The sequence below is a fragment of the Calliphora vicina genome, chromosome 2 (assembly GCF_958450345.1).
Source record: "Calliphora vicina chromosome 2, idCalVici1.1, whole genome shotgun sequence".
Taxonomy (NCBI): domain Eukaryota; kingdom Metazoa; phylum Arthropoda; class Insecta; order Diptera; family Calliphoridae; genus Calliphora; species Calliphora vicina.
The window spans coordinates 98,160,909-98,187,051 of record NC_088781.1 but is presented as its reverse complement, the minus strand read 5'-3'; the positions used below and the strand labels follow the sequence as shown (position 1 = coordinate 98,187,051).

At 30.5% G+C, this 26,143-nt stretch overlaps 2 protein-coding genes across 2 annotated transcripts; one reads left to right on the top strand and one right to left on the bottom strand.

Moving 5' to 3' along the window:
• The first annotated feature begins 700 nt into the window (after positions 1-700).
• Positions 701-2,268, top strand: LOC135951961 (putative nuclease HARBI1). The gene is made up of 4 exons (XM_065501723.1): positions 701-1,091; positions 1,153-1,304; positions 1,366-1,640; positions 1,692-2,268. The coding sequence occupies exons 1-4, from the start codon at positions 973-975 to the stop codon at positions 2,211-2,213; spliced, it is 1,068 nt and encodes a 355-aa protein (XP_065357795.1). The 5' UTR covers positions 701-972; the 3' UTR covers positions 2,214-2,268.
• Positions 1,125-3,692, bottom strand: LOC135951962 (uncharacterized). Its single transcript, XM_065501724.1, has 2 exons — positions 3,217-3,692; positions 1,125-3,158 (listed from the first exon to the last, which is right to left on the bottom strand). Exon 2 carries the CDS (start codon positions 3,111-3,113, stop codon positions 2,340-2,342), a length of 774 nt encoding a protein of 257 aa, XP_065357796.1. The 5' UTR covers positions 3,114-3,158; positions 3,217-3,692; the 3' UTR covers positions 1,125-2,339.
• Positions 3,693-26,143: the final 22,451 nt, after the last annotated feature.

Below are 26,143 nucleotides of genomic sequence, written 5' to 3'. Positions count from 1 at the left end.
TTATTTTTTTAAATTCAGCAGTTATAAGCGCCACACCATACTTTTTGTTATATATTCAAATGATGACAATCACTAAAACACAATTGTTGTATTTTGGCATTTTAAATTTTTTGGCTTTTCACTGTTTTCGTTTTATTATAATTTCTTTCGTTGACGTTTGTCTTGTATTTGACACTTAATTACTGGAAATATTCCAGTAAGAACAGAATCTGTGTTGTCTGTTTTCGCATTCAAATATAGAAACACTTTTCGTTTCTCGATGTGCGAGAACATCGAGAAACGATGGAATTTTTTGTTTCACACTTCATGTGACAAGTTTTGCGATGCGAGAAATACAGAAATGAGCTACTGGTTGAACTTATACAAGATGGACAGTTTTCGTGACTCTTCTTTTTTGTTTTTGAATTTTAATAAATTTATAACAATAATATAATAACATTACATTGAAATTTCATTTAATAAATTTAAAACTTGACAAAAATTAGTTTGTTTTGCAATGTTTGAGGCATTTCTTGACTGTGTTGGTTCTATATCACTAAGGGCAGCATTATTGTTTTCTGACAATGAAGTTATATACATACATATATATGTATAGGTATCAAATAATTGTGAAGATAACAACATGCAAGAACTACTATTGTTGCTTTGGCCGGAATCAAGCTGATGATATTTAATAGAACGCGGAAACGCGCAGATATACAGGCATGTCACACATTCCGATCGGAATGGTTTTCATTCCGTATTTTCAAATCCGATCGTTTTTGTTTTTCGTTCTTCAGATTCCGATCGATTTTGTTTATTCCCAAAAACTGAAAAATCTAATTTTTCAACATAAGTATGGTAGCGTTGTTCAAACCAAAACAAAAAACATATGGTTATTGAGTAAAAAGTAAAACAAAAATAAACAAGAACAAAGGCGCTAACATAAAAATTTATCATTAAAATGGACAAAATCAAAAATTTTCATTAAAAATGCCCGGAATTTCAATTGTTGCTGTGTTAAATGACCAGAGACGTCAAGATGCGGTTGAAAAACTACGACGAAAAACCTTAAGGGATGCATCTGATCCCCTTTCATATTCAAGTGCAGTGTAAATAAATACTTTCATATGTAAAATTTGTAATTATTTTATTAAATGTGCTTCTGTTTAGTTTTATTAGTTATTATCGCCTCAGTAAGGATGCTTTTGTAATGGTTTTGGATAAAATTAGTCCACACCTAAAAGGGTCTGAAATTCCACCAATCATTCAATTGTCAACTACACTACGAGTTTTAGGTACTGGGTCATTTCAGGGCGTTATAGGTAAGTACATATTTAAGTATTGTAGATTTTTAAGCTTTATTAACAGTACGAATTATTTCAGCTAAAGATATGGATATCAGTCTAGGAAGAAGTACGGTATCAACACTGATGTGGAAAGTTATAAATGCTATAGAAAATATAATTTGTCCGCTTTGGATAAAACTTCAAATGTCGGAGGAAGAAATTCGAAATTCAAAAGCTTACTTTTTTCAAAAATTTCAAATCCCGGGAGTTATAGGATGCATTGATGGGACGCACGTTAAACTGCTTAAGCCATCTGAAGATGCATCTCTATATTTAAACAGAAAGGGAGCGTTTAGCATTAACACCTTGATTGTAAGATGTATATTAATATTTTTTTTACTTTGCTAAAATATTTACTTTCAGATATGTGATTATAAAATGCAAGTGAGAGCTGTGGATGCTTGCAGACCAGGTTCTTGCCATGATTCTTACATTTGGCATATGAGTAGAGCAAGAAATTTTTTCTTCAACAATTATTGTAACGGAAATAAAAATAATTGGCTATTAGGCGATTCTGGGTATGGTTTGGAGCCATATTTAATAACCCCATACAAAAATGTAGTCGCTGGAACCACACAGCACAAATTTAATGCAAAACATGCATCGGCCCGTAATATTGTGGAACGTACCATTGGGGTATTAAAAAGCCGATTTAGGTGTTTACTGGGTACAATGCGGTATACACCACTCAAAACTTCTCAGATTATTAACGTTTGTTGTGCCATCCATAACATTTGCAGAAGATACAATGTTGATTGTGAGGAAGTTATAACGTCGACCGAGTCCGAAGAAAATGATTCACAACACGAAGGAGAACAATCTGAAAGAGAAATGTTCAGAGTTGGGCAACGAATACGGGAAAATATTGCTACCCAGTTAAATTAAAACATTTTTCTTTTTATTAATAAATTCATTTATTAAATACATTAAATGCAAATAAGTAGTTGTTTAATTCATATTTAAAAAAAATAAAAGTAAGATTTTGTACTGACTGGTGCTAAGGTTTTAAAACTATTGGAATTCAGATCTACGTCGTTCGATTTCAAACTTCAGAGTTTCTACTTCTAACAATTTTATTTTGAGTTCGTTCTTTTCTTTTAGTAGTTTTTGCGTTTCCGTATCATGTAAGGCTCTGCCATTAAAATAGTTTTCAAAGATATTGCAAAGTTTTTCTATATTTTTATTCTGGCTTTGGAGTTCTTGTCGTTGTTCCTCCATTAACTTAACAATTGTTTTTAAATGGTTATTTTCTTCAACTAAAAGCGTATTTAAATTTGTTGTATTATTTGCGGAATTACTTGAAGTTCTTGGTGTACTTGGTCTTTTACGTTTCGGGTCTGGCGATTGTGCTGCACTCAGCTGCCTCTTATTATTCTCAAGAGTTTTTTGTGCATTATTAGACGTTGAAGGCATTGAGTCTAGTTGGTCTTGACCGATTTCATCGTTCAAAAGTAAAGTTACATCACTATCAGCAAAGTTTACGGCGCCATCAATGCCTTCAACTTGTCTAAAAACTCCACTTAATCGTATCACTGATTCCTCTATATCAGATAAAACGTATTTATTATATTCGCCACCACCAGTTTTTAGATTTTCTCTTTTATTATGACTTAATTTATTTTTGACATAGATTTTCCAGTCAGCCCAGGTTTTCTTCCAACCGCTGCAATCTTTAGTTGGTGGCCCCGATGAATTTAACTTTTCCGTTAAATTTTTCCATAGCAACTCTTTTGCCACTTTATCCCCTTTTACAAAGCCCTTGGCAATGTCTTGGTTATTTTCCATAAATTCAAAAATAATTTTTCATGTTGGGGATTTCGGTGTTTACCCCTAAAAACAAATAAATTAATTAAACTAAACGAATTTAAATAAATATTTACATACTTACATTTTTGATAAAATAGTTTAAATGCCTCTTCTTTTTCTTTTTTTAACTGAAACATCAACATATGTTTCTGTATTTTGCTTTGTTAGTTATTTTCGTTGCCACCGCTTAAATTTATTTGACATCATGAATTTTTCTTCAAAAAAAATATGTGGTTTGCCCAAAAAAAAAATATGGCAATACTCCGATTGAAAAAGAGAAAAGTATTCTTGTTTTTCGCAACTACATTGAAAAATGTTAATTTTTTCAGCAAATAGTAATTAATTACTTAAAAAATCATAATAATTAAATTAACTGTTTAATCTGTCTATAGAAATTAGAATTTTATATTTTTTTCAGTCTGAAAACATTAAAAATACCAATTCCACTTTGAAAATGTAAAGTGGTTTCATTACGAAGAATTTTTTCGTTTTTCGTTTTCTAGAGACCCAAGTTACGGAATTAAAAGCACTTTCGATCGGAATTGTGTTCTGTGACATGGCTGATAATACCGAATCCATTTCCACTCTGACTCTAGCAGAACATAATTTTCTGTTAAACAGCTCTTGCTCAGGTGTTAAATTAGAATGAGCATATATATTTTCTACTAAAGCAAATGCATCGCCTGCTACGATAACGTAAGGTATTTTGATACCATCGGACAATATTGGTGATGGCTCTGGAAGATTTAGCTCTCTATTATTTAGTTTTTCACAAATTGACAATTCATCTTTCTTTTTTAGCCATTCCCTACACCATGGACTTTTTCGTTTTTTTATTATTTTTATAAAATCCCGCTTCACTTGTTATTAATAAAGCCAGAACATCATCCATTTCGAATAATGTGTGTTCTCTTTTTTATCGGGAAAATTCTACAGCAACTATTTTTATTTTGACAAAATTTATTTCAGAATTTAATGACATTACCCCATTCAATTGAAGCGACCAAGCTTAAATTTATGCCCTAATTTCGTGGTGATACATTTTAATGAAATTATCTTTAAAACGAAATGTCAGAGATTGTTCTTTCGGGTCATAATAAAGATTCAGACATTTAATTCTATTTTATGTGTTTTATTAAAAATTAATAAAAACTTCTAAATAAAACAATATATTATAAATAAATTGAGCTTTACTTTTTTATAAACTTCAATTTTAAGAAATGTTTTTTGATATATTTTAAATTCCAGTTAGAAATCTTGACGTTTTTAATTTTCCGATTTTTTTGACGATTTTTAAAATTTGAAATGATTTTTTTCTTTTTTATCGGGATATTGACTATTTTTTCCCCAAATTCATCTGGCAGCCCTGCTTGTCAATAATAACACTAGGGTTTTATAAGTCGATTGTTCGATGGTTCGAAGGATTTGCGGCTATGATGGAAAAGATGGAAGGATTGCAAATGAAACTTCAAGAAACTTCTAAAGTAAACAACGAGAAACTTCTTGCTGAAGTTAAAGAAGAAAATAAAATAATGGAAATGAAATTTGAAGAAACTTCTAGAGCGACAGACGAGAAGCTTCAGCAAATATCGGAAGTTATAAACAGCAGAGTGGATGGCATTGAGAAAAAGGTGTCCGACTTAGAAAGCTGTTTAGAAATACAAGCCATAGACGACAATAAAAAAACTCTCCGACTTAGAGATTGGTATCGACAATAAACTGCACGATCTGCAAATAAAAGTTAATAATCTTCAATGCCAAGATGGACCGATTCGAGTTATTTCAGAAGCATCTACCATAATAAAGGCCCCTAGTTTTGATGGCAGCAAAAAAAAAAAGGAAATGCAGTAGTAAGGAGTGAGATCGAAAAATTCTTAACATACATATATGTTTATAAAAAAGAAACCACTAAACTTACAGCTTTAATTTTTTTTTTATTTGATTGAAATTATTATTACAATTTACAAAAAAAATTATTTTTATAGTTTTAATCACTAGTGATGAAATTTTGAACCTTTTTCGGAAACCCTTCCATTAACGTTTTTATAGTGCTTTCTGTCACTTTGCTCGAACATGTAGTCCATCTCCGTTTAAAATCTACCACACTTTTGGACACCTTTTTTGTACTCTTCAATTCTCTTTTAACAAGAGCCCAATATCTCTCCACTGGCCTTAGCTCCGGGCAGTTTGGAGGATTTGCCTCTCTTGGTACAAATACCACATTATTGTTCTTGTACCACTCAAGGGCTTGTTTGCCATAGTGACAGGATGCCAAGTCAGGCCAAAAATAAGTGGACACATTATGAAGTCTTATGAATGGAAGCAGCCTTTTTTGTAAACATTCCTTGATGTAAATTTCGGTATTTATAGAGCCCGTTGTAACAAATGAGTGGCTTCTTTTGCCGCAACTGCATATTGCTTGCCATACCAAGAACTTTCTGGGAAATTTTGTCTGCTTTTGGGTCCTAAACTTTTCTTCAACATTCCCTCGAGCATCAGCAACATAAAATTTTTGACCTGGAAGTTGCGAAAAATCTGCCAGAACATACGTTTCGTCATCCATTATGCAGCAAGAATATTTTTTTATAAAACTTGACTTCAATTTCCGTGCTCTGTTTTTGGCCTCTAAATTTTTAGTAGCGTTCCTGTCAGGAACTTTTTGAGCCTTGTATGTTTTTAAACCTGCATTAGCTTTAACTTTTCGTACCAAATAGTCCGAGCACTGAGCTAACCGGGCTGCTTTCCTACCGGATGTGTTGGGAGCTCTTTTGAAAATGCGTTCTATTTTTTTGGCTTTAGAAACATCATGTGGACCATTCCTTCTACCTGAACCAGGTTTTCTATCAACTGACAAGTTCTCCCGGTACTGTTTAATAACATTGGAAACAGTTTGACGGCAGACCTTTGTATGCTTGGCCAACTTTTTGTAAGACCAAGTTGGGTTTTGTTGAAAATATTTAATAATTTCAGTACGCACTTTTTTCTGGTCACTCATTTTAATCAGATTAACAAAAAAATTAATATAATTGACATTACACATAATAACTGACATGTTTTTCAAAGGTAACTTGATCAAAAAAAAATTCAAATAATACTTGGGTTAAAAAATGTAATGAAAAACGTGTGTTAAGAATTTTTCGATCTCACTCCTTAGTTCTTGAAAGCGTGCCAGCAAGCAACAGAAATTGTTATGATGACATAATGGAGGCGCTACAACGTAAGTACGGTGGCGAACATAAAAAAGAATTATACCGAATTGAATTGCGTGGCAGAGTGCAGAAGGCTAATGAGACACTACAAGATTTTGCGTTGGAAATCGAGCGTTTGCTACAGCTCATTTATCCAGGGAAAACAATCCATTTTTGGATCATATCAAGATAGAGGCATTCGTCAATGGCATTCGCGATCCTGAAATAAAACATGCGGTTTGTGCTACACCTAAACCATCATTTGCTGAAACAGTCTCATTTGCACTGGCGCAAGAAACGGCGAAAATAATTTCAAATCTGAGGGCCCCACAATCTCCATATCATTAATGCAGCAGAAAAATAGCAATCTTACGGCTAGTGGATACATACATCAACGGTCAGAAGCACATTTTTACTATAGACACAGGAGCGTCGCAGTCCATCGTCAATCCCGATTTAGTGAAGAACTCAATTGAACCATTACGTGGGGTAAGTCTGCACACAGCTACTGGGGACCCAGCCACTGTCTATGGTAAAGTAAATGTGAAATTAACCATTGCCAATGTTAGCGTCAATCATGTATTTATTGTTGCCGATCAGCACCAATGATTACTTCGTCCACAAGAAGTAATCATTGGTGCTGATTTCATGATTACTCACGGCATTACTTTGGATATGGGACAAAAAGTTATGATTTGGCGAAATGTGGAAATACCCATTGACGTCGGATATGAAAATAGGACTCAAGTAAGAAAGCTAGTTACCGTCGAGCATTAGAGACTACCACCACAGTCAGAAACTTAAGTATGGGCCTGTATGGAGGGAGATTGTGAGGACAACAGTTTGTGGGTGGTAGAACCAGCAGAAATAAAAAGTGATCTTATAACAGCAAAAGCCCTAGTTAAACCCTGCAACAACAAAATAGTTCCTGTAAGAGTGCTTAACCTGTCCAGCTATGAAAAAGTCGTTAAGCCAAATTCCAAAATAGGTCGGTGCACAGAAAAACTCGGAACATGCCAATAAATCCACCAAGGAACACGAGCTACTAGCGGAATATGTGGGGAAATGAGTAGGAGAATTAGCGCCTCCTGACAGAAATAAGGCCAAACAGCTTCTGAAAAAACATACCACGGTCTTCGCCTTAAAAAGTCAAAGCCAAGGTAGAACGGTAATTGTAAAGCATCAAATAAATACTGGCGAAGCGAGGCCCATAAAGCAAGCGCTCAGAAGTATTCCTCTAGCAAAACGAAGTGAGGTGAAGGAGCTGGTTAACGAAATGGAGCGGGATGGAGTAATCGAACCATCTTCAAGTCCTTGGAGCCCGCCTGTTATGTTACTTAAAAAGAAAGACGGCAGCACTAGGTTTTGCGTCGATTATAGAAAGCTGAACGACGTTACCAAGAAAGACAGCTACCCGCTACCAAGAATTGACGACACCCTGGACACATTAGCTAGAACAAAATGGTTCTCCACATTGGACTTGCAAAGTGGTTATTGGCAGGTAGAGATTGCAGAAAAAGACAAAGAGAAAACTGCGTTTAGTGCTAGTGATGGATTATGGCAGTTTAATGTGATGCCCTTTGGACTCTGCAATGCTCCAGCCACATTCGAGCCTTTAATGGAACATGTCTTGAAAGGACTTCACCGGAAGACATGCTTGGTGTACCTCGATGACATAATTGTCATGGGGAAGTCTTTCGATGAACACTTGAAAAACCTTGAAGAAGTCCTTAAACGAATAGCTGCGGCTGGACTAAAACTTAGCGTAAAGAAATGTGCATTGTTCCAGAAAGAAGTTAAGTATTTAGGGCATCGCGTAACAGCAGACGGCATATCAACAGATGAGGATAAAATACGAGCCGTAAAGGACTGGCCTCGTCCGAGAAATCTTCACGAGTTGCGCAGTTTTCTAGGCCTTTGCACGTACTACCGACGATTTGTACCGAATTTTGCTAGTGTTGCCGCAAGCCTACATGAGCTAAAGCAGAAGTCGCGAGCATTCTTGTGTAGTGAATCTCAAGAACATGCATTCTTTCAGTTAAAGGAATTGTTGTGTACAGCACCAATTTTGGCATATCCCATCCCAGGGGCGAAGTTTGTGCTAGACAGCGATGCGAGTGGATACGGAATAGGCGGTGTGCTTTCGCAGGTGATCAACGGGACGGAAAAGGTCATAGGCTACTACAGCCGAATACTTTCCAAGCCTGAGAGAAATTACTGCGTAACGCGACGTGAACTCTTGGCAGTATTAGAGTGGGAATGTCGCCGATGGCTCATATATTTATTTATTTAAATTTATTACGATTTTTATTTTTATTAATTTTGAATTATTTCGGTTTGTTTATATTTATTGTTTGTGAGCTACCTTAATGTTTACTTAAATTGTCTTATTTACCAATTGTATGATCATTGTTGTTTGGTTCATTTGTCCGTTAGGATTTTTTTATATTGTTTTGTATTCCCTTTTGTTCATATTTGTTTACGAACTAATCGCACTTTTTGTCCCTAAATTATACTGCAGTATTTTCGTTCAGTTTATTTATTTGGAAATGAACTGTTGTAATAGTACATAAACAAAAAGAAATTTGTAGGATCAGTAATAACTGGCTTTAGAATTAAAATTTAGTTTGTTGGGGATAAAGACTGCGGTAAGTCGCTGAATATATTTATAAGTTATTTTTTTGTAATAAGTTCTTTTTTTTTAGAAATAAACGGTTGCTCAAGTATATGCATCATTAATTGTAAATTTGTGGTTCATTTATTTGAGACTGGTTAAATTCGCTGTCCTCAACATATAGGCTCAGGTCGCAGCCAGCGACAAATATATTTCATTACTTTTGGGATACGTCTGTTTTCGGAACAAAAAGTTTTATGCAATACATGTCTTATTTATATTTTAATGGCCGTATTCATAAACAAATTTTAAATTTAAACAACGTTTTAAAATCAAATTTTGTATGGAAATTTTGCTTTAAAACATTGTTTAAATTTAAAATTTTTTATGAATACGGGGGTAAGTGTCTTTTATTTTGCTGATTGCACAATTTTGAAACATTTTTGGTTTCATCCAAGTCAAGAAATAAATTTATTATTGATTTGTCCATTTTTCACATTCCCTCGTTCGTAATTGTAAACAATAATTTATTTTTCGTCTGCGTATCAGCATCAGTTGGTTAACATCAGCATCTGTTGATTTGCATCCGCATCGCAAACTAATCACAAATGCGCATCAGATGCACCGCAGTGATGCATTTCCGATAAGGCCCAAAGCCACTTAAAATAGTCGTCCAGTTCCAGTTATTAAAAATTATGGAGTTTGTCACTAAATTCATTTAAAATTATCCAGTTGCAGTGATTTAAAAATGTTGTCCAGTTCAAGTTATGTAAAAGGTAAGTGTTTAAATGTTTTTTTTAAATTGGTGTTTAGTTCAAATCGTATAAAAGGGTACAGTTAGTCAAATAATTTAAAATTGCACAGTTCGTCAAGTCACTTATAATTTTTGTCAAGTTCAAGTCATTTAAAATTGTACAGTTTTAGTCAAATCATTCGTAATTATTTTCGAAAATAAAAAGTTCAAAACTAAGATTTGGTTCTGACTCAATTTTAAATATGAAAATGTATTATTTAACAAAATTCCTGGTCTGTATTAAATTTATGTTGAATATAGATAATTTTTTAGATATTTATGTACGTTGTGTTTTTCGAAAGAGGTCCTTGTATGGGAGCAATGACCAATTATAGGAAATCTTTAAACGCCAAATATGTAGCGAAAATTTTGAGTGATATGCGCTTTTCAGAACATATTTTTCTCTTATTTCAGGTCTCGGATTTAAACACAATATATTATTAAATAATATGACGCAAAGTACTCTTAATAATTTTTTTAAACTAATTAATTATCTTCAGAATCGGAATGCGAAGCGATTGGATAAAAAAATATATTAATTATCAAGAAATGCTTTGAAAGCAACTGGATGTAAAGCAAAACTCCAAAATTCTTCTCTTAGGAAGATCTTATTGAGTATTGGAATAGCAAGAAGTTTATTCTTTCGTGGCTACGAAAAAACTCGAGGCATTTGCACTGCAAATTTTGCAGCATTAAGATTGATCCTTGGAGACTCAAGATACAATTTGTCAGAAGAGTATTTGGAAGCAATTATGGTTGTAAAACTTAATTGTGGTAATTTTTGATTGGAATTAAGTATATTATTAACAATTATATACAAATTATAAATACTTTTGATAGTTCGTTATTTCTTTAATAATTAAAATATTTCTAACAAGGAAAAAAATGAAAATCAAAAAATAACGATTATCGATTTATTATAAATGTCATAATAGTTACGGTCCCTGGACTTGAGCAACTAAATTGCCTATGAAACGGTTCTAAGTTTTTAGTTATTTCATTAACTAAAAACCTTTCGGTTTTTCTATGCCATAAGGCATAGTCAGTTTATGAAGCCCGTTTTATGGCAAAATACTTATGGTTACACTGTTTTTAATAATTCTATATTTTTCTTAGAAGTTTTTTCTAAAAATAAAAAATTTAATTGGTGGACCTACTCATTGTTATGATTCAGAGAGCGAGCGTTCCTCGTGAGATTCACTTTTATATATTTTATTACAAAAAATTCTTTTTTTGTTAACTTTATGTAATTAAATTAGTATTTTCTGTTATAAAATTGTTACAATGATGTTATTTAAATAAAACACATTTATACGCAATTTCTTTTTAGAAAACAATGTGTGTACACAAAAAAATTTTGTTATTTCCTAGATTTGGGGAAAAAGACTTCAACAACAAACTTCAGCCAAGGTTTCAAAAATATGTCATAAATTTTGACTCAACAATTACTTTTCCATCATCTACAACAGTATCTACAGCAGCTCTTTTATTTAAATGCTATCCAAAATATTATATTATAAGTCTAAAAACGTAACACTTTCCCCATCCCCACACTGGAAAACGTATAGCAGGCAACATATCGGAGACAATAAAGTTTTTCAAACATCAAACTAATAATGATATACTGAACAACACTTTATTTGAAATTACATAATTTTAAGAATTGCAAAAACTCCAACTCTATAAAGAACATGAAAACATTTATAATATTATCATAAACATTAAAAATGTTTGCAATTGTATGGAAACTGATGAAAATTTCTAACAGGATGTCCTGGAAATGGAGTTAGAAGCACCCATAAAATTACAATCCCTAAAGAATTTGGTTGAAACCCGATAGAATTCGATTTTAAACATGATAATGAGCTTCACAAAAAATAACTAAGTTTTAAAAATATTCAGCTTTTAAACATAAAGAATATGATTTATAAATGATATGAAATAGAAAAATCTCAAGGAGTTCGAAGTTTTTTTAAAGTATGCAACAATTACAAGATGCATTTATTTTTTTGAAAATATATATTCTAATTTGGTTGAAAAAGAGAAATGGTAATGGTAAGTTATGGTATAATAATTAATTTACATATATAATTATGCAAAATAAAATTTGTACAAAAGATTCAAAATTTGTAAAATGGTTTCAAATATAAATAATCTGTCAGATGAGTTTGTTCTTAAAGCAGATGTGGAAATAAAGACAAATCATATTGCAGGAAGTAAAAAATATAAAGTAAATGAGCCAAAACCACCTAAAAAAATAGGTAAGGTCATAAATCATAACAAATTATAAATTAATTAAATAAATTAGCTAATTACTGTCGTTCAGAAAGAGGTTAAAAATTATTTAAGCGGCGATGTGTAGTAGATTGTAGTAATGTATATGTTATGGAACCCACTGGTTATTTTTGTGAGTGTAAGTTCTTTTGTTTGACGTTTATCCCTTGTCTCTTTCTATTTCATTATGTTATTGTATTTTATTTCGTATGCTTTAAAATAACAGTTTTGATTTTTTTTGTCAAGTTACATTTTTTGTAAAGTTATCTATCTGTCTCTTTTATTCTCATTATACAGCATAAAATGCATTAGTAAAGGCTTTTATTTTATGTTTATAATAATTTCTAGTTGTTAAGTGTCAATTTTGTAAGAACATGATCAATTTTGAATAAATTGTCAAAGCAAGAAAACTCACATGGATTTAATATCTGTAGGCGTCAGATGTTAAGGAGAGTGAAAGTCTAGACTGGTGGAATGATAATCAAACGGTAAAAAAATATTCAAATATTTTAAAATCATAGATTACAAATTATTTTTTTATTAAATTGTTTGACGGCAAGTGATTTCAATTTCCAGTGCATATTAGTTTTTCATCTTACATAACTCATTTAATATAATGAATTTTATTTGAATTTTAGATTTTTTTTTTCAATAGGTATTTCTTGCATTCCTGAAAAATTTCAAGACTAGCCCATCAATGCACAGTGGTTTCGCCCATAGGCCAAAAATAAATAAAACAATCACAAAATATTTAGACAAAGTGCAAAAAAATTGTCTCTTAAATATCCAATCTTTTTAATGGCAAACCGGTTTTTACTGGAAATCTAACGGGACTTAAAAATAAAATTGAAAGCATGAGCAAATATTCATTTGCAAAGCGCAGCTGAACGCTGGAAGAATAATTCAAGCAAAAGTGCACTTCAAAACGGTCTTGCAACTGCTGTAGTCTACAAAATTAAACTATTTTCAATGGATTTTGAAGTTAAAGGTATTTATTTTATCTTTTGAAAATAATAAAATCTAACTTGTGCATCTAATTCTTGTGAAATTAATGTTTTAGTTAACCTATATGTTTGTTACTTTTTTGTAAAACTTCATTATGTTTACTTAAAGTTTAAGTTGTGTTCCCCCAAGATTCCCCCCATAGGTTTCTTTTTCATTGTATTAATCTGATTCTTAAGATAATAAAAGTGATGAAGTTAGTTGCGGAAATTTGCGGATGGGCGTGTAACCTGTAATATACTAACCCGCCCCACAGAGGGATGGCTTCATACATTTTTTTTGCAAAAATTATAAGGAGTGGTCGTAGAGCGCTGCAATTTGGCACAGAGAATTATATGGACCAAACTAAGAAAAAAATAAAATTTTATCAAAATCGACCACGCGCATAAAATTTTTCCTATGCAAGTAAAAGTCTAGAAATTTGGTACATATATTTTCTGAAACAAAGGAAGAACGTATGCATACCGCCCATGCAATCCAAATGCAATACACTTTTGAGCAAAAATTATAAGGGGTGGTCGTAGAGCATTGAAATTTGACACCGAGAATTATATGGACTAAATTAAAAAAAAGTGAAATTTTATCAAAAAAGTCCACTCCCACTGCCCATACAATCCAAATTGATTTTTTCGCATAAAATTGTTTATATCCAAGCAAAAGTCTAGAAATTTGGTACATACCAAAAAGGAACGCATGTCGAGTTTCAATAAAATCGGTCACGACCACCGCCACGAAACCCATACATAGATAAGAATTTTTTGGATATTTCGTTTATTATTCGACAAAAAATGTTAAGTTTTCATCCTGTTCCGAAAACTATTCTTTTTTTAATCCTTTCACCTTCCATTTTATTAAAAAAGAGCTTGGGGGAAAGTGTGTAGACCCTCTTTTTTTCTTTTTTTTTTTCATGGAAAATCAAAAATACAATAACAATTAGAGTCTTATAGATTTGACGGTTTATGGTTTCCCCATAATTTTTTTTATTGATGTTGAAATGATATATTTTTCAAATATGTTAAAGGTAAATGGTATTTTTAGGAAAATTATACCACTGAATTGCGTGAAAATATAAGTAAATTTTTGCTTAACACCCTTGCATGGACTTTAGTTCAATTTTCTAAAAATAAAATAAATTTGTTCTTATAACTATAAGCAGCGTTGCCGCTTTGGTCCAATTGGACCAAAATTGGTAGTTTAAAGTTAACAAATTGACATTTGGTAGTTTGGTTGGTTTTTTCCGATATTTGTCGTATTTTGGTAGGCTACGATATTTCTGAATACAGAAGTATTTTTAAGAACAAAATAATTAAAATAATAACGAAAAAACTACTTATGTTAAGCCAAAATAATAAAACTACATATTTGCAAAATATTTAGTTTAGTCAGGTAAATGTGTATTTATTTAGTAGTGTTGAGCAGTGTAGCCAGATGTGGGGATTTGTCCCCAAACTGGGGATTTCAAGATTTTTTTGGGGACAGAATTTCGTGGGGAGGGATTTGGGGATTTTAACAAAATTTGGGGATTTACATGCATTTTTGGGGATTTTACATTTTTAGACATTCTTTATTTAAATTTTATAGTGCTTGTATCGGTAATTAAAAATGATAATTACATTTCTTCAGAATTTGACGAAAATGACAAAAATTTTTAATATGCATTTCGAGACTTTTTACTTTGATAATCTAAAAATTAAAAAAAGGTTTCAAAAAATGTTCACAGATGTTAAATTGTTTTAAATTCTTGCTAAAAATACAAAGCTGAATCATTCTCTAAGAGCTATTTTTTGAATTCGTATTTAAATATTAATTATCTTTATGTTCTATTTCAATGAGTTTTTCAGTGCTCTTTTAAATGGTACTTAAATGGCCAACGTTAGTTATTTAAAATTTATTTAAGTTTCATAAACTCCAAAGCAAAAACTCCACTTCCGATGCGGTGTCTTCTTTGTCCATTTTCTTACCAATAATTTTATTTTTTAATAAACTTTAATTTTTTTATTGGGTAAAACGTACAAATTTTTGTTTTGGTTGAACACCTGTTTTATGCAAAATTATCGATAATTGTTTGACATTTAGTATTGCTACCATAATTCTATCATCATTTAAATAAGAAAAATTATATAGCACTGAAAAACTCGGCTGTGCCGAATCTTATATACCCTTCACCAAATTATACTTCAAAATAAAAATTTTAAATATTTTTAAGTAAACAAAATTAATTTTTATTTTTAAAAGTAGTTTTTTTAATTTTTTTTAAGGGTTTTTTTCTTTATTCATTACAAAAAATTCAAATTATAAATTATGCCTCAGCGCCTTAAAGGCTTTTTAGAGGCAACATTTTTTAAATTTTTTTTTTTCAAATTGTTTTTTAAATTTAAATTTTTTTTTAAAATTTTTTTTTAATATTTAGTAAAAAAAAATTTGGTGAAAAAAAATCGGGTTAAAAAATATTTTTTCCGTTTTTGACCCTACAATGGGTCCAACATACTATGGTCATAGTAATCTAGATATAGGTCAAAAATAGAGGTTGTCCTGGTTTTTTCCTTATATCTGGACCGATTTTCTAGATTTTAAACAGCAACCGAGCCGGAAGAATTCCGGAGATATTGATGTATGAATCGGGTATGTAAGTTATTTGGGGGCTTCGGAAAGTTGATTTCTACAGATAGACAGTCAGACGGACATGGCTATAATCGAATACAGTATCCATCTTATATATCAATTGTATTGCAAATTAAGTTAAAGTTCTAAATTCGAATCTTAATTATGTACTAAAAGGTGAACTGAATTTACATTTTTTAAAAAAACATAATTTTTTGGGATAAAAAATTCAAACCCCTACATTTTAAAAATCGAATATTAAAAACTCTTGATTTCTCAAGGAGTCCTAAAAAATAATATCTTCTAAACAAGTTGTTCCAAAATCGATGAATCAACTTTTTGTAAAACGGACAATAGTAAAATTTTGTATTAACAATATAATATAAGTTTTTTTTTTTAATTTTGTTTTTTTAAAAATACATATAAACTTACGGGTACAAACTTGGGGATTTAAATTTTGAAATGGGGATTTTTTGGGGACATCGACTTTCAAATTGGGGACATGAGGTAAACTTTGTCTGGCAACACTGGTGTTGAGTTCAAAAAATGCCAAAGGGCTCTCAAAACTTTTATTTTCTAATAATATGTGTTAAACTCTGCTTCAATATCATTCTTCCTCTGGATATAGCTGCAATAATATAATTTTAAGTTAACTATTAATTTTTAAACGAATTCATATAGCATTTCTCAAATATTTTAAATTTGGTAGGTTTTGGTAGGCTTTGGTAGTTTTTAATTAGAAATTTGGAAGGAAAAATATTTTATGAGTGGCAACGCTGACTATAAGTGTACATTTCATATATAAACATTTCTCTACATAATTGCATCATTTGATTGTTGAAATTAAGTGTTTGAAAAATTTACTTTTTGACACCAAAATCCCTCTGCACCGTCTTATTTTTGCATCGGTACATAAAAATCTGATCCATGGAGCGAGGTAAGCAAGCATGTAGTAGTGTCAATAGGAGAATTATAGGAGGAAAGAGCTGAAGCGAAAAATAAGCATATAAAACAGTTTAGATTGCAACATACCCGAAAAATTTCGTGCAATGCTACAAATACAGAACTTTTAAATAGCATGTTTCTAGCATGGATCTGAACTTAGATCCATTTATTTCTGGAGGACAACTTTACCAACAAAGAAAACAAGGAGTTTTAAATTTGATTGATATTTGATACATGTATGTATATTAATGTCTTATTTTACCTTACTACATTATATTACTTAGTAATACTTCATATTGCATTATATAACTTTGTATAACTTTTTAATTTATTTTTTTTTTCAGTGTATAATTCAACTGAATTAAAATGGAATACAAATTTACTAAAATTGTTTAAAACAAACGAATTTTCATATTGAAATATTTTATTTCAAAAATTCATAAAACAAATCTAAAAGCCAATTAACCCTTGAAAGATCAAAGGGCTACTGTGGTTACAGTTGTTAATATTTCCAAACTTTAAGTTCTTCGGGCATGCTATGAGGTGACAAATTTTGAAGACCCTAGCTTTTTTAGTTTTGGAGATATTGATTATGGTTACAAAACAATTGTTTATCCATGACAATTATAAACTGGTAATTCAATATTGTAAATATTCAATACATATATATAATGTATGTATGTATATATTTATAAATATATTTTTCTTATTTTACAGGTATCTACAGATTTGGAAACGAAGAAAACATTAAAATATTTTCAACGCAACTTTAAAAAAAAAATGAACAATTAAAAACAACAAACTATACAAAACAAAATGAATTATGCCTACAGTAGCGTCCAGTTATTTATGGACAAAATAGTCAAATATGTCCTCAAATGTTTAAACAAAATGAGAATTTATTTTGTAACAACTTGAAAATTAATGTTTTGGTTTTTACCTAGTTTGCTAATTTTATTATATTTTGGCATTACACAATATATTTCACATTTATAACTCCATATTGATGATGTACGCTGACGGACGGATAGTCAACACAAAACATCGTTAATGTTTTTCTAACATTAAATGCTAGTGTTTATAAACCGGTTAACCGAAAAACCGGTTTTTCTTCGAAATCTCGTTTTTTTGCGAACCGGTTAATTTAAAATGTTGATTTTCGGTTAACCGGTTTTTATCACTCGGTTAACCGGTTTTTAAAATTTAGGTCCAAAATTAAGAAATTGTACACACATTATGGCCTGATTTGAAATCTAAACTGCTGATTTACAATAGAAACCTATTTAGATTGATATTTTTCAGAGATTAAAATGATTCTAAATATTAGAGGACTATGAGTTTACTTAAAAACTTTTTTTTCATAATGAAACTATTAAAAATTAAATTCCGCATAATTCTAGAAGTTAAGCTAAATCTTAATAACGATTCATTATAAACTTAGTGATGATTTTATCAAACGTTAAATTGAATTTGATGTGCATACCTTCTTTCAATCAATTTGACTTCATTAGTGTGTTTTGTTCTTAAAATTTTATTTTATTAATCATTTTGTTAGCTTAGTGTACAAAGTCCTTTTCAGAAATATTACAGGAGAGACAAAAAACTTTGTAAAAGCTAAGATTTGAAATATTTATGAAATCTGCTAATGGAGTTTTATTATTTACATATTTGGTATGATTTATAATGACAAACAAGCACAACTAAGAAGAAGTGCGTTTGCATCTTATAGGTCCATTTTTGGGACTTGTAACATATTCTGTTTCATATCAGAAAGTCGAAGTAACGTGGGTCAAAGTAACGTCAGCAGAATTTGCTTGCCCTATCACGTGTGCTAGGGAATTGTGATATTGAGCGACACTGATTTATAGTTTTTTTTTAATGCCAAATAAAAAAATTGCAAAAACAAATTCTGGATAGCGACACCCTAATGTCCAAGTGGTATAAAATATACTTTACGACCTATTCTCATAGCTCCCAAATATACATAAAAAATTTCATAAAAATTGGTTTAGCCGTTTCGGAGGAGTTCAAACACAAACATTGTGACACGAGATTTTTATACATACAGTGCCGGGCTTAAATATTCACACAGCATACAGATTAATCTTTAATCTTCCATATTTTTTAAAAGAAGGCCACAACTTTCGTACGCGTTTCAAAAAATATTTATTTACATAGTATAACTTATTGAAAAAAGAGCTAGCCTAAAAAACCACTGAACTAGCGTTCTCAAATTAGTTTAACCCTTTAATTCAAATTGTTGCCAATTGTCTACATTCCAGTTCCACCTAATTTTAGACGAATATAAGCTTGATACTAATTCAGTAAAATCAAATGGTGTACGAAAAGTTTCAGCTAAATAAATTCTAAATCAAAGTAAAGCTAAAGGAAATATAATAAATAAAAATCAACTACATAAATATTTGATACTTTATAGAAAAATAAAAGTAAAAATCATGCATTTAAGGGTTAAACCACAGTGTGCCCCGCTTGGCAGTTTTTTCAACTAGCACAGTGTTATAGTGCAATTAGAAAATAATATTTCTTGGTCATTTTATTGAAAAAATTAAATTTTAATAAAAAAAAAGTACCAAAAAAGGATACCATTTTTCCCTCTTGAAAATTTGAATTTCCAAAAATTATCAAAAAGATTCTATTCATTATTGTTCTGGGTCAAATGTATTAAACATTGTATTTCTATGTTTATCAATTTAGGAGATATAAAGGTTAACAGAGGGTTCTACCGGTACTATTTTCGTCCGTTTTGGCCACCTAGAATATCGAATTTTCGAAAAGTACCAGAAACGTTTTTGACTGTATATCGTTAGAATTTCAAGTGGATCTAAATGATGTAGAATAAACCTATTACTCGAATTTCAAGTTTCTAGCTGTAGCAGTTTGGTGAGTTAGTCCTTATATTTTTATATATGTATATAGATTTACAAATTCGTACAAATATACATATGTACAGTAGCCCAATAAAGTCTACATACAGGAATTCAAATTAAATTTCTTTCGTTGAAAGCTGTATTTGTAAGTTAAAAGTAATGAAATATATTTGTTAAAAAATAAATTCACACTAAAAAAGATTAAAACAACATCACTTAAGTCGAGTTTAACAACATTTCCTATCACGTCCAAAATTTCACCGTTATTAGAATTTTTGATTCTGAGTCAAATAACGAATTTTTTTTTTGCTTTTTTGGGCTTTAATTTTCAAAATATTATGAAACTTAATAGCCACGCCCACCCAAAAGTAGGCGTGACCGAGAATAAATTTGTCGTTATTTTACTCAGAATCAATAAATCTAATAACGGTGAACTTTTGGGCGTTATTTGAATTTTCTTGCTAAAATGGACATAAGACATGTATTATTATATATCTCATAAAAAAAAACTAAAAAAACTGCTTTAAATTAAAGTAACATAATAAGTTTTCCTGTATGTAGACTATCTTGGACTACTGTATGTAAATAAATGCAATTGTAAATTTGTTTAATGAAATTTGAACTATAAAGTAAAATTTAGTTTAAATAAAATTCTGCAATTTAATTCATTAATAATTAAAAAAAAAAAATATTTAAATGCTCGCAATAATATTTTGACGGCCTAACTAAAAAAATACTAAAAAGAGTACGAAAATCACCAAGTTGGCATTTATTTCACGCAGCTGATACGTTCTTATGAAAAAAATAACAGCCTACAGAACAGAAACGTTACATAACGCAAAGGTGTCATTATCTATATTCGCTAGTTAAGCTCCTTTTATTTTAAGATTAAAAAAATATATTCCTCTCAACTCCACCAATTAATTACTGCAGCCATCGATGGAACAAATCCTACACCAAGTTACAACTTTATGTGTGGTGTTTATATTATGCGAAGGGATGTAGCAGATTTAGAATTACAATCTCTGTAAAAAACAACACTATTCGTGAAGTTATTTATATAAGAACGTGCAAATAAGAGCAGTTTGTCGCAAAATTGCGAAAAAAAAGAAATCAAATTTCAAAGTTTCAGAAAAAACGGAAATCATCAAAAAGTGCCAACTCCATCTGCAGCAAGAAAAGCAAATTCGGAGCAGTTAAGGAGTCTGGATATAGACATTTTTGTAGATTCATACATGTTCAGAATGTTCAGTCTTGGGGTGGATACATGTAAGATTCTTACATAAAAGTAACATAAGATTTTTAAAAAAATGTAATATAGTTTTTATACAAATATGTAGCGTACACTTCTAGCGCATTGCTTTAAAATACAGTAAATGCTTATTTTTTAATTGGCTAATTCGCATTCTATCTATAGTTGGCAATAAATATATAACCGAAGATGTAAACAAAGCATTGACATTGAAATGCAAAGTTAAAAAAGAAGATGAATCGAATAATACAATAATGCAGAAGGTACAGTTTAATGCAAATTATGAGAAGAGTCCATATTACCTCAAAGCAATGCGATTATATTTATGGGGGATTTCACGTCAAGTGAACCCTATAAATGGGCCAAAAGCAGAGATCTGCGCCGACCATTGAGAAATTACGTGGCGGCGGCTGAAAGTGGTAGAGTGGGATGAATTTGTATCTTTTTTCCAAAAAAATCGTATATATAGATTTATTTACAAGTAAGGATTTATTTTTATATTACCCGTCTTTTTATCATACAAGATGACGTTGGTATTTCCTCGTTGCCACTGTTTTCAATTTTCTTTACTTAATTAAGAATTAATTGATTACGAGAAATTCCGCCGTCAATATCATCATATTTCAATTCTTCGTACATGTCCATATATTGATTGGCTGGAATCTTTTTCAGCCACTTATCTATTCTATGCCAGTTATTTTGTACAGGGTCCAAGAGTGCAGCAACAACATGGATTTTAAATATTTTAAACCTTTTTGGGAAATTTAATATTGTAAAGTTATATGGGTTTATACTTTCTTCAAAACTAGCGGTTGTACTATTTTCATGAAGATCGTCAACAATGTTTTCAAAAAACACAATGTTGCATTGTATAGTCGGATATTTTCGTCCTTGGAGGTGTTTCGTCGCTTTTTCAAAAATTTCCAAGAATTTTAAAAATTCGGCCACCATTAACTTCTCCATGTGGTTTAGGGCTAATTCTGTTTTGCCTATTTCAACCAATGCTATATTGACCTTTTCATTTTTAGCAAAACTGCGAAACATATAATGCCATGTTTCCACGGCAGCACAGACTATACAGACATGTCAGATTTGACGTTTGAAAAAGTACTTTATCATATGTTCTTACCAGATTCATGTGATAGAGAGAAAAAATGTTGCCATATGAGCGAAAACACAAGTGAGTGAAATAAGATATACACTACCTCAAATTAATACAAAATAAATAAAACAAACATTTCATTTAAAAAAAAATATCAAAAAATATTTATTTTCTTTTTTATTAATGAAAAAGCGGAAGAATGAAAAAATAATGGATACATTTGTGTGGTAAGTATGTTTTTGTACAATAAAAAAGTGTTCCAATGTTGTTTTTATTTGTATTTTGCTTGTTTTGTCTACTTACAGGGAATATCTTGGCCATTGACTGATGAAGGTTCCCAGTTGTCCAAAACATCAACAAAAAGGATGGGCCAAATTTCTAGAGTTACAGGGTAAGCTCTAAAATATGTAATTAATACAAATTATTATTTTATTTATTTTCTAGGCAAATTATTTTAGGTTGATGTTTGTAAATGCCAAATAACACTGACCTGTGGAACCTCAAAAAGTGGTTATTGAAACCAACGAATATTGGACCAAATCTTCCCGGAATCAATGGTAAGTATCTTCAACTAGCTGAAAAGAAAAATAACAAACAATTTTTTAAAAATTTTAACAATTTTATGTTTTTTTTTAGGTTTTCAAATTCACACAATATGTTATTGAATGGTCAAGGATACTGACCTTTGGAAACAGCAAGATATGGACCAAATCTTCCGGGAATCAATGGTAAGTATCTTCAACTAGCTGAAAAGATAAATAACAAACAATTTTTTAAAAATTTTAACAATTTTATGTTTTTTTTTAGGTTTTCAAATTCACACAATATGTTATTGAATGGTCAAGGATACTGACCTTTGGAAACAGCAAGATATGGACCAAATCTTCCGGGAATCAATGGTAAGTATCTTCAACTAGCTGAAAAGATAAATAACAAACAATTTTTTAAAAATTTTAACAATTTTATGTTTTTTTTTAGGTTTTCAAATTCACACAATATGTTATTGAATGGTCAAGGATACTGACCTTTGGAAACAGCAAGATATGGACCAAATCTTCCGGGAATCAATGGTAAGTATCTTCAACTAGCTGAAAAGATAAATAACAAACAATTTTTTAAAAATTTTAACAATTTTATGTTTTTTTTTAGGTTTTCAAATTCACACAATATGTTATTGAATGGTCAAGGATACTGACCTTTGGAAACAGCAAGATATGGACCAAATCTTCCGGGAATCAATGGTAAGTATCTTCAACTAGCTGAAAAGATAAATAACAAACAATTTTTTAAAAATTTTAACAATTTTATGTTTTTTTTTAGGTTTTCAAATTCACACAATATGTTATTGAATGGTCAAGGATACTGACCTTTGGAAACAGCAAGATATGGACCAAATCTTCAGGGAATCAATGGTAAGTATCTTCAACTAGCTGAAAAGATAAATAACAAACAATTTTTTAAAAATTTTAACAATTTTATGTTTTTTTTTAGGTTTTCAAATTCACACAATATGTTATTGAATGGTCAAGGATACTGACCTTTGGAAACAGCAAGATATGGACCAAATCTTCAGGGAATCATCAAGGACTGGGCATGTTACCTATGTATATTAAAATAAAAAAGTTTACTTTATAAATATATGTATTTATGTAAGTAATATTTGTATATGAAATTTTTGTATATTTACCTTAACATATTTTTAATAAAAAACTTACAAAATAAATAATTAATATTTGGTTTTTTAAATTTTTTTTCTAAGCAATGTATGTGATTTATTTTCGACCTTATCTGGTCTAGATCCATCATGTTTTGTTTTAAACAGCATCACCTCTAGTAGGTTGTGGCTCTTCACCACGCATGATGGTCCTGAGTAAGGAGAAGCTCTAAATACAAATGTATTTTATATTCGCTTCACTTACTCCTGGATTTTGGTAGTAATAAAAATATATATACGTTCACTTCAACAATGTGTAAATCGAAAACATTAGCGAATTGAACTTATATACATTATTTATTTGTAGTAGAACAAGGCTAAAGAGAACTCGAATAACCAAACCTTTTAGTTCATTGGAAACAAAGTTCATTTTAGACACATTCAACTGTACCACGTAATCCTTGATGCCATACTACAATACTACAATTCATTTTTAAACTAATTGGTATAAATAGAAATATGTATGCTATAAAAATATTAAACATTGAATTTTGAAAAATTTTAACAAGTTATTTAAATTAAATAAAATTAACTTAAAAAATTCAGTAAAATATTAATTTTATTACAAAACAATATAAATTTTTACAAAACAAAAGTGAATGTGTAGCGTGTAATATGATGGTGATTTTTGTGTCTATTGTGATGTTTAATGTGTTTAAGTACTTAATTATTAGTTTATATACACCTTATACCAAATTAATTAAAAATTTTTAAGATAAATATCAGGTACATATGTTATGTTTTGTTAGTGTTTTCATGTTAGTAAATTTAGTGTGTGTGTATTAGTGATGTATAAAGGTTAACAACAAACAAATTAAATTAATATAGAATAATGATTAAAGACAAATGATTATATACAAAATGAAGTTACATAAAAATAATAAATATGAAATGATAAGTACTGAACTAAAGCTGTGGTTATTCATATTATTTTAATTAGAAACGGATTTTAAAGCAATTAAAAGAATTATTTCAAAAATTAAATTAAACGATTTATGAAATGTGTATCATATTATATAGGATCATTTAGAGATTTTACCTATTTGAGACACACAGAAATTTTTGTTTGAAATTGGGTTCTTTCATCTTTGAATTGAAAAATCTAATTATGAAATAAATTCTAATTCTAATAAACAAGTTCAAAACGTCTTCGTGTTTAATTTTGTCACAACAAAGGTAAGGTTCTACTTCAAAAAGTTCGTCGAAAATGATCTGCCGTATGCCATATCTATGACAATTTTGATTAAATAACTCAAGAAATTTACTCTCTAATACTGTACAATAATCTACAAAGCCCTGAGGGGGTTTTACTAAATGGCATTTGTCAAACTGTTTTGCGTATGTAAAATAATAATCTATTGGAATTTCAACATCGTTGTCAAAATTTGGAAGGGGAAAGTCACATAAATGCATTTTATGAAGTTTGTAATAAAAATAACCACAAACATAAACAAATGCACTTCTTTCAAGAAAAAGACTTTCTTCTCTATCTATACTATAGTCATGGACGTCCGACTCTCTAATAGATGGGCAAGGGTTCGGTAGAGAATGGAAATCATCCCACTGTGTGTTGTTGGGATCTAGGCCGTAAGCAAGGTCTACGATAGAAAAGTCTAAAATTTTATCGTCTGAGGATATACTTTCTCAGTTTCCGTTTACTACTACGTTAACATAATTTAGGCCCCACCTCTTCTGGAATGAGCTAGAGAAATTTCGAGGAGTAATTCTTACGGAATTACCTGATCCCTTTCTAATTTGGCCAAAGAAATGCTCTAAATGATCCTGTGTGAGTCTCCGCGTTTTAAGTCCCTGAAAGCCTTCTTGATTTAGATAAGTCCAAAGACTTTTCAAAGCCGAAATATTTAAAAGCCATCCATTTTTAAATTTGAAACTATTAGTTATATCAATACCCTTTTCATCATAAATCTGCAAAGTTTGGAGTTTTTTCGAAGCCTGTCTAAGAAGTTCTAGTTGTTCCTCAGAACAATTGAAAAGTTTGCTATTTGCCCGAATATTGAAAATGTCAAAAAGATTATTAAAAAATTCTGCATATTCTGCCATATTTAAAAATGTTGATGATCTCGAAGAATCTAGTTTCCCTGAAGCATGAAGAGCTCGCATTCCTACAGCAACGGTATGGCTTAAAACTTGAGCTGCTAAGTCTACTCTCATTCGTTGAAAATTATTGGGATGAACGTGTTCCGTACTTAGCTTAGGAGCACATTTTATTGAATTGGAATCTATATTATGAAAATGAATAAGATCTTTCCATGAAACTACTTTGCTATCAAACAAAACTTTATGATCTAAATTTAGTAAACAATTTCGGGCACTTTTTAAAAGATGAGGAGTATCATGCATGAAGAAAATCTGTTGGTTGTTTACCTCAAAATATGGCTTCTGTTGACTAACACCTACAACTTTGGAAAAATTTACAAAATTGGAACCTTGATCACAAACGAATTGGCAAGGTTTTAATCCTATAGCTTCTAACTTGGAGATTGCTTCAAAAATGTATCTCTTCATGACACTACCTTTACAACTACCCTGGACAAAGAAATATGATACTGCCTGTGACCAACTATTTCCTCCTATTCCACTTGCCATAATAACCATTGCGCTAGTCGCAATATTTC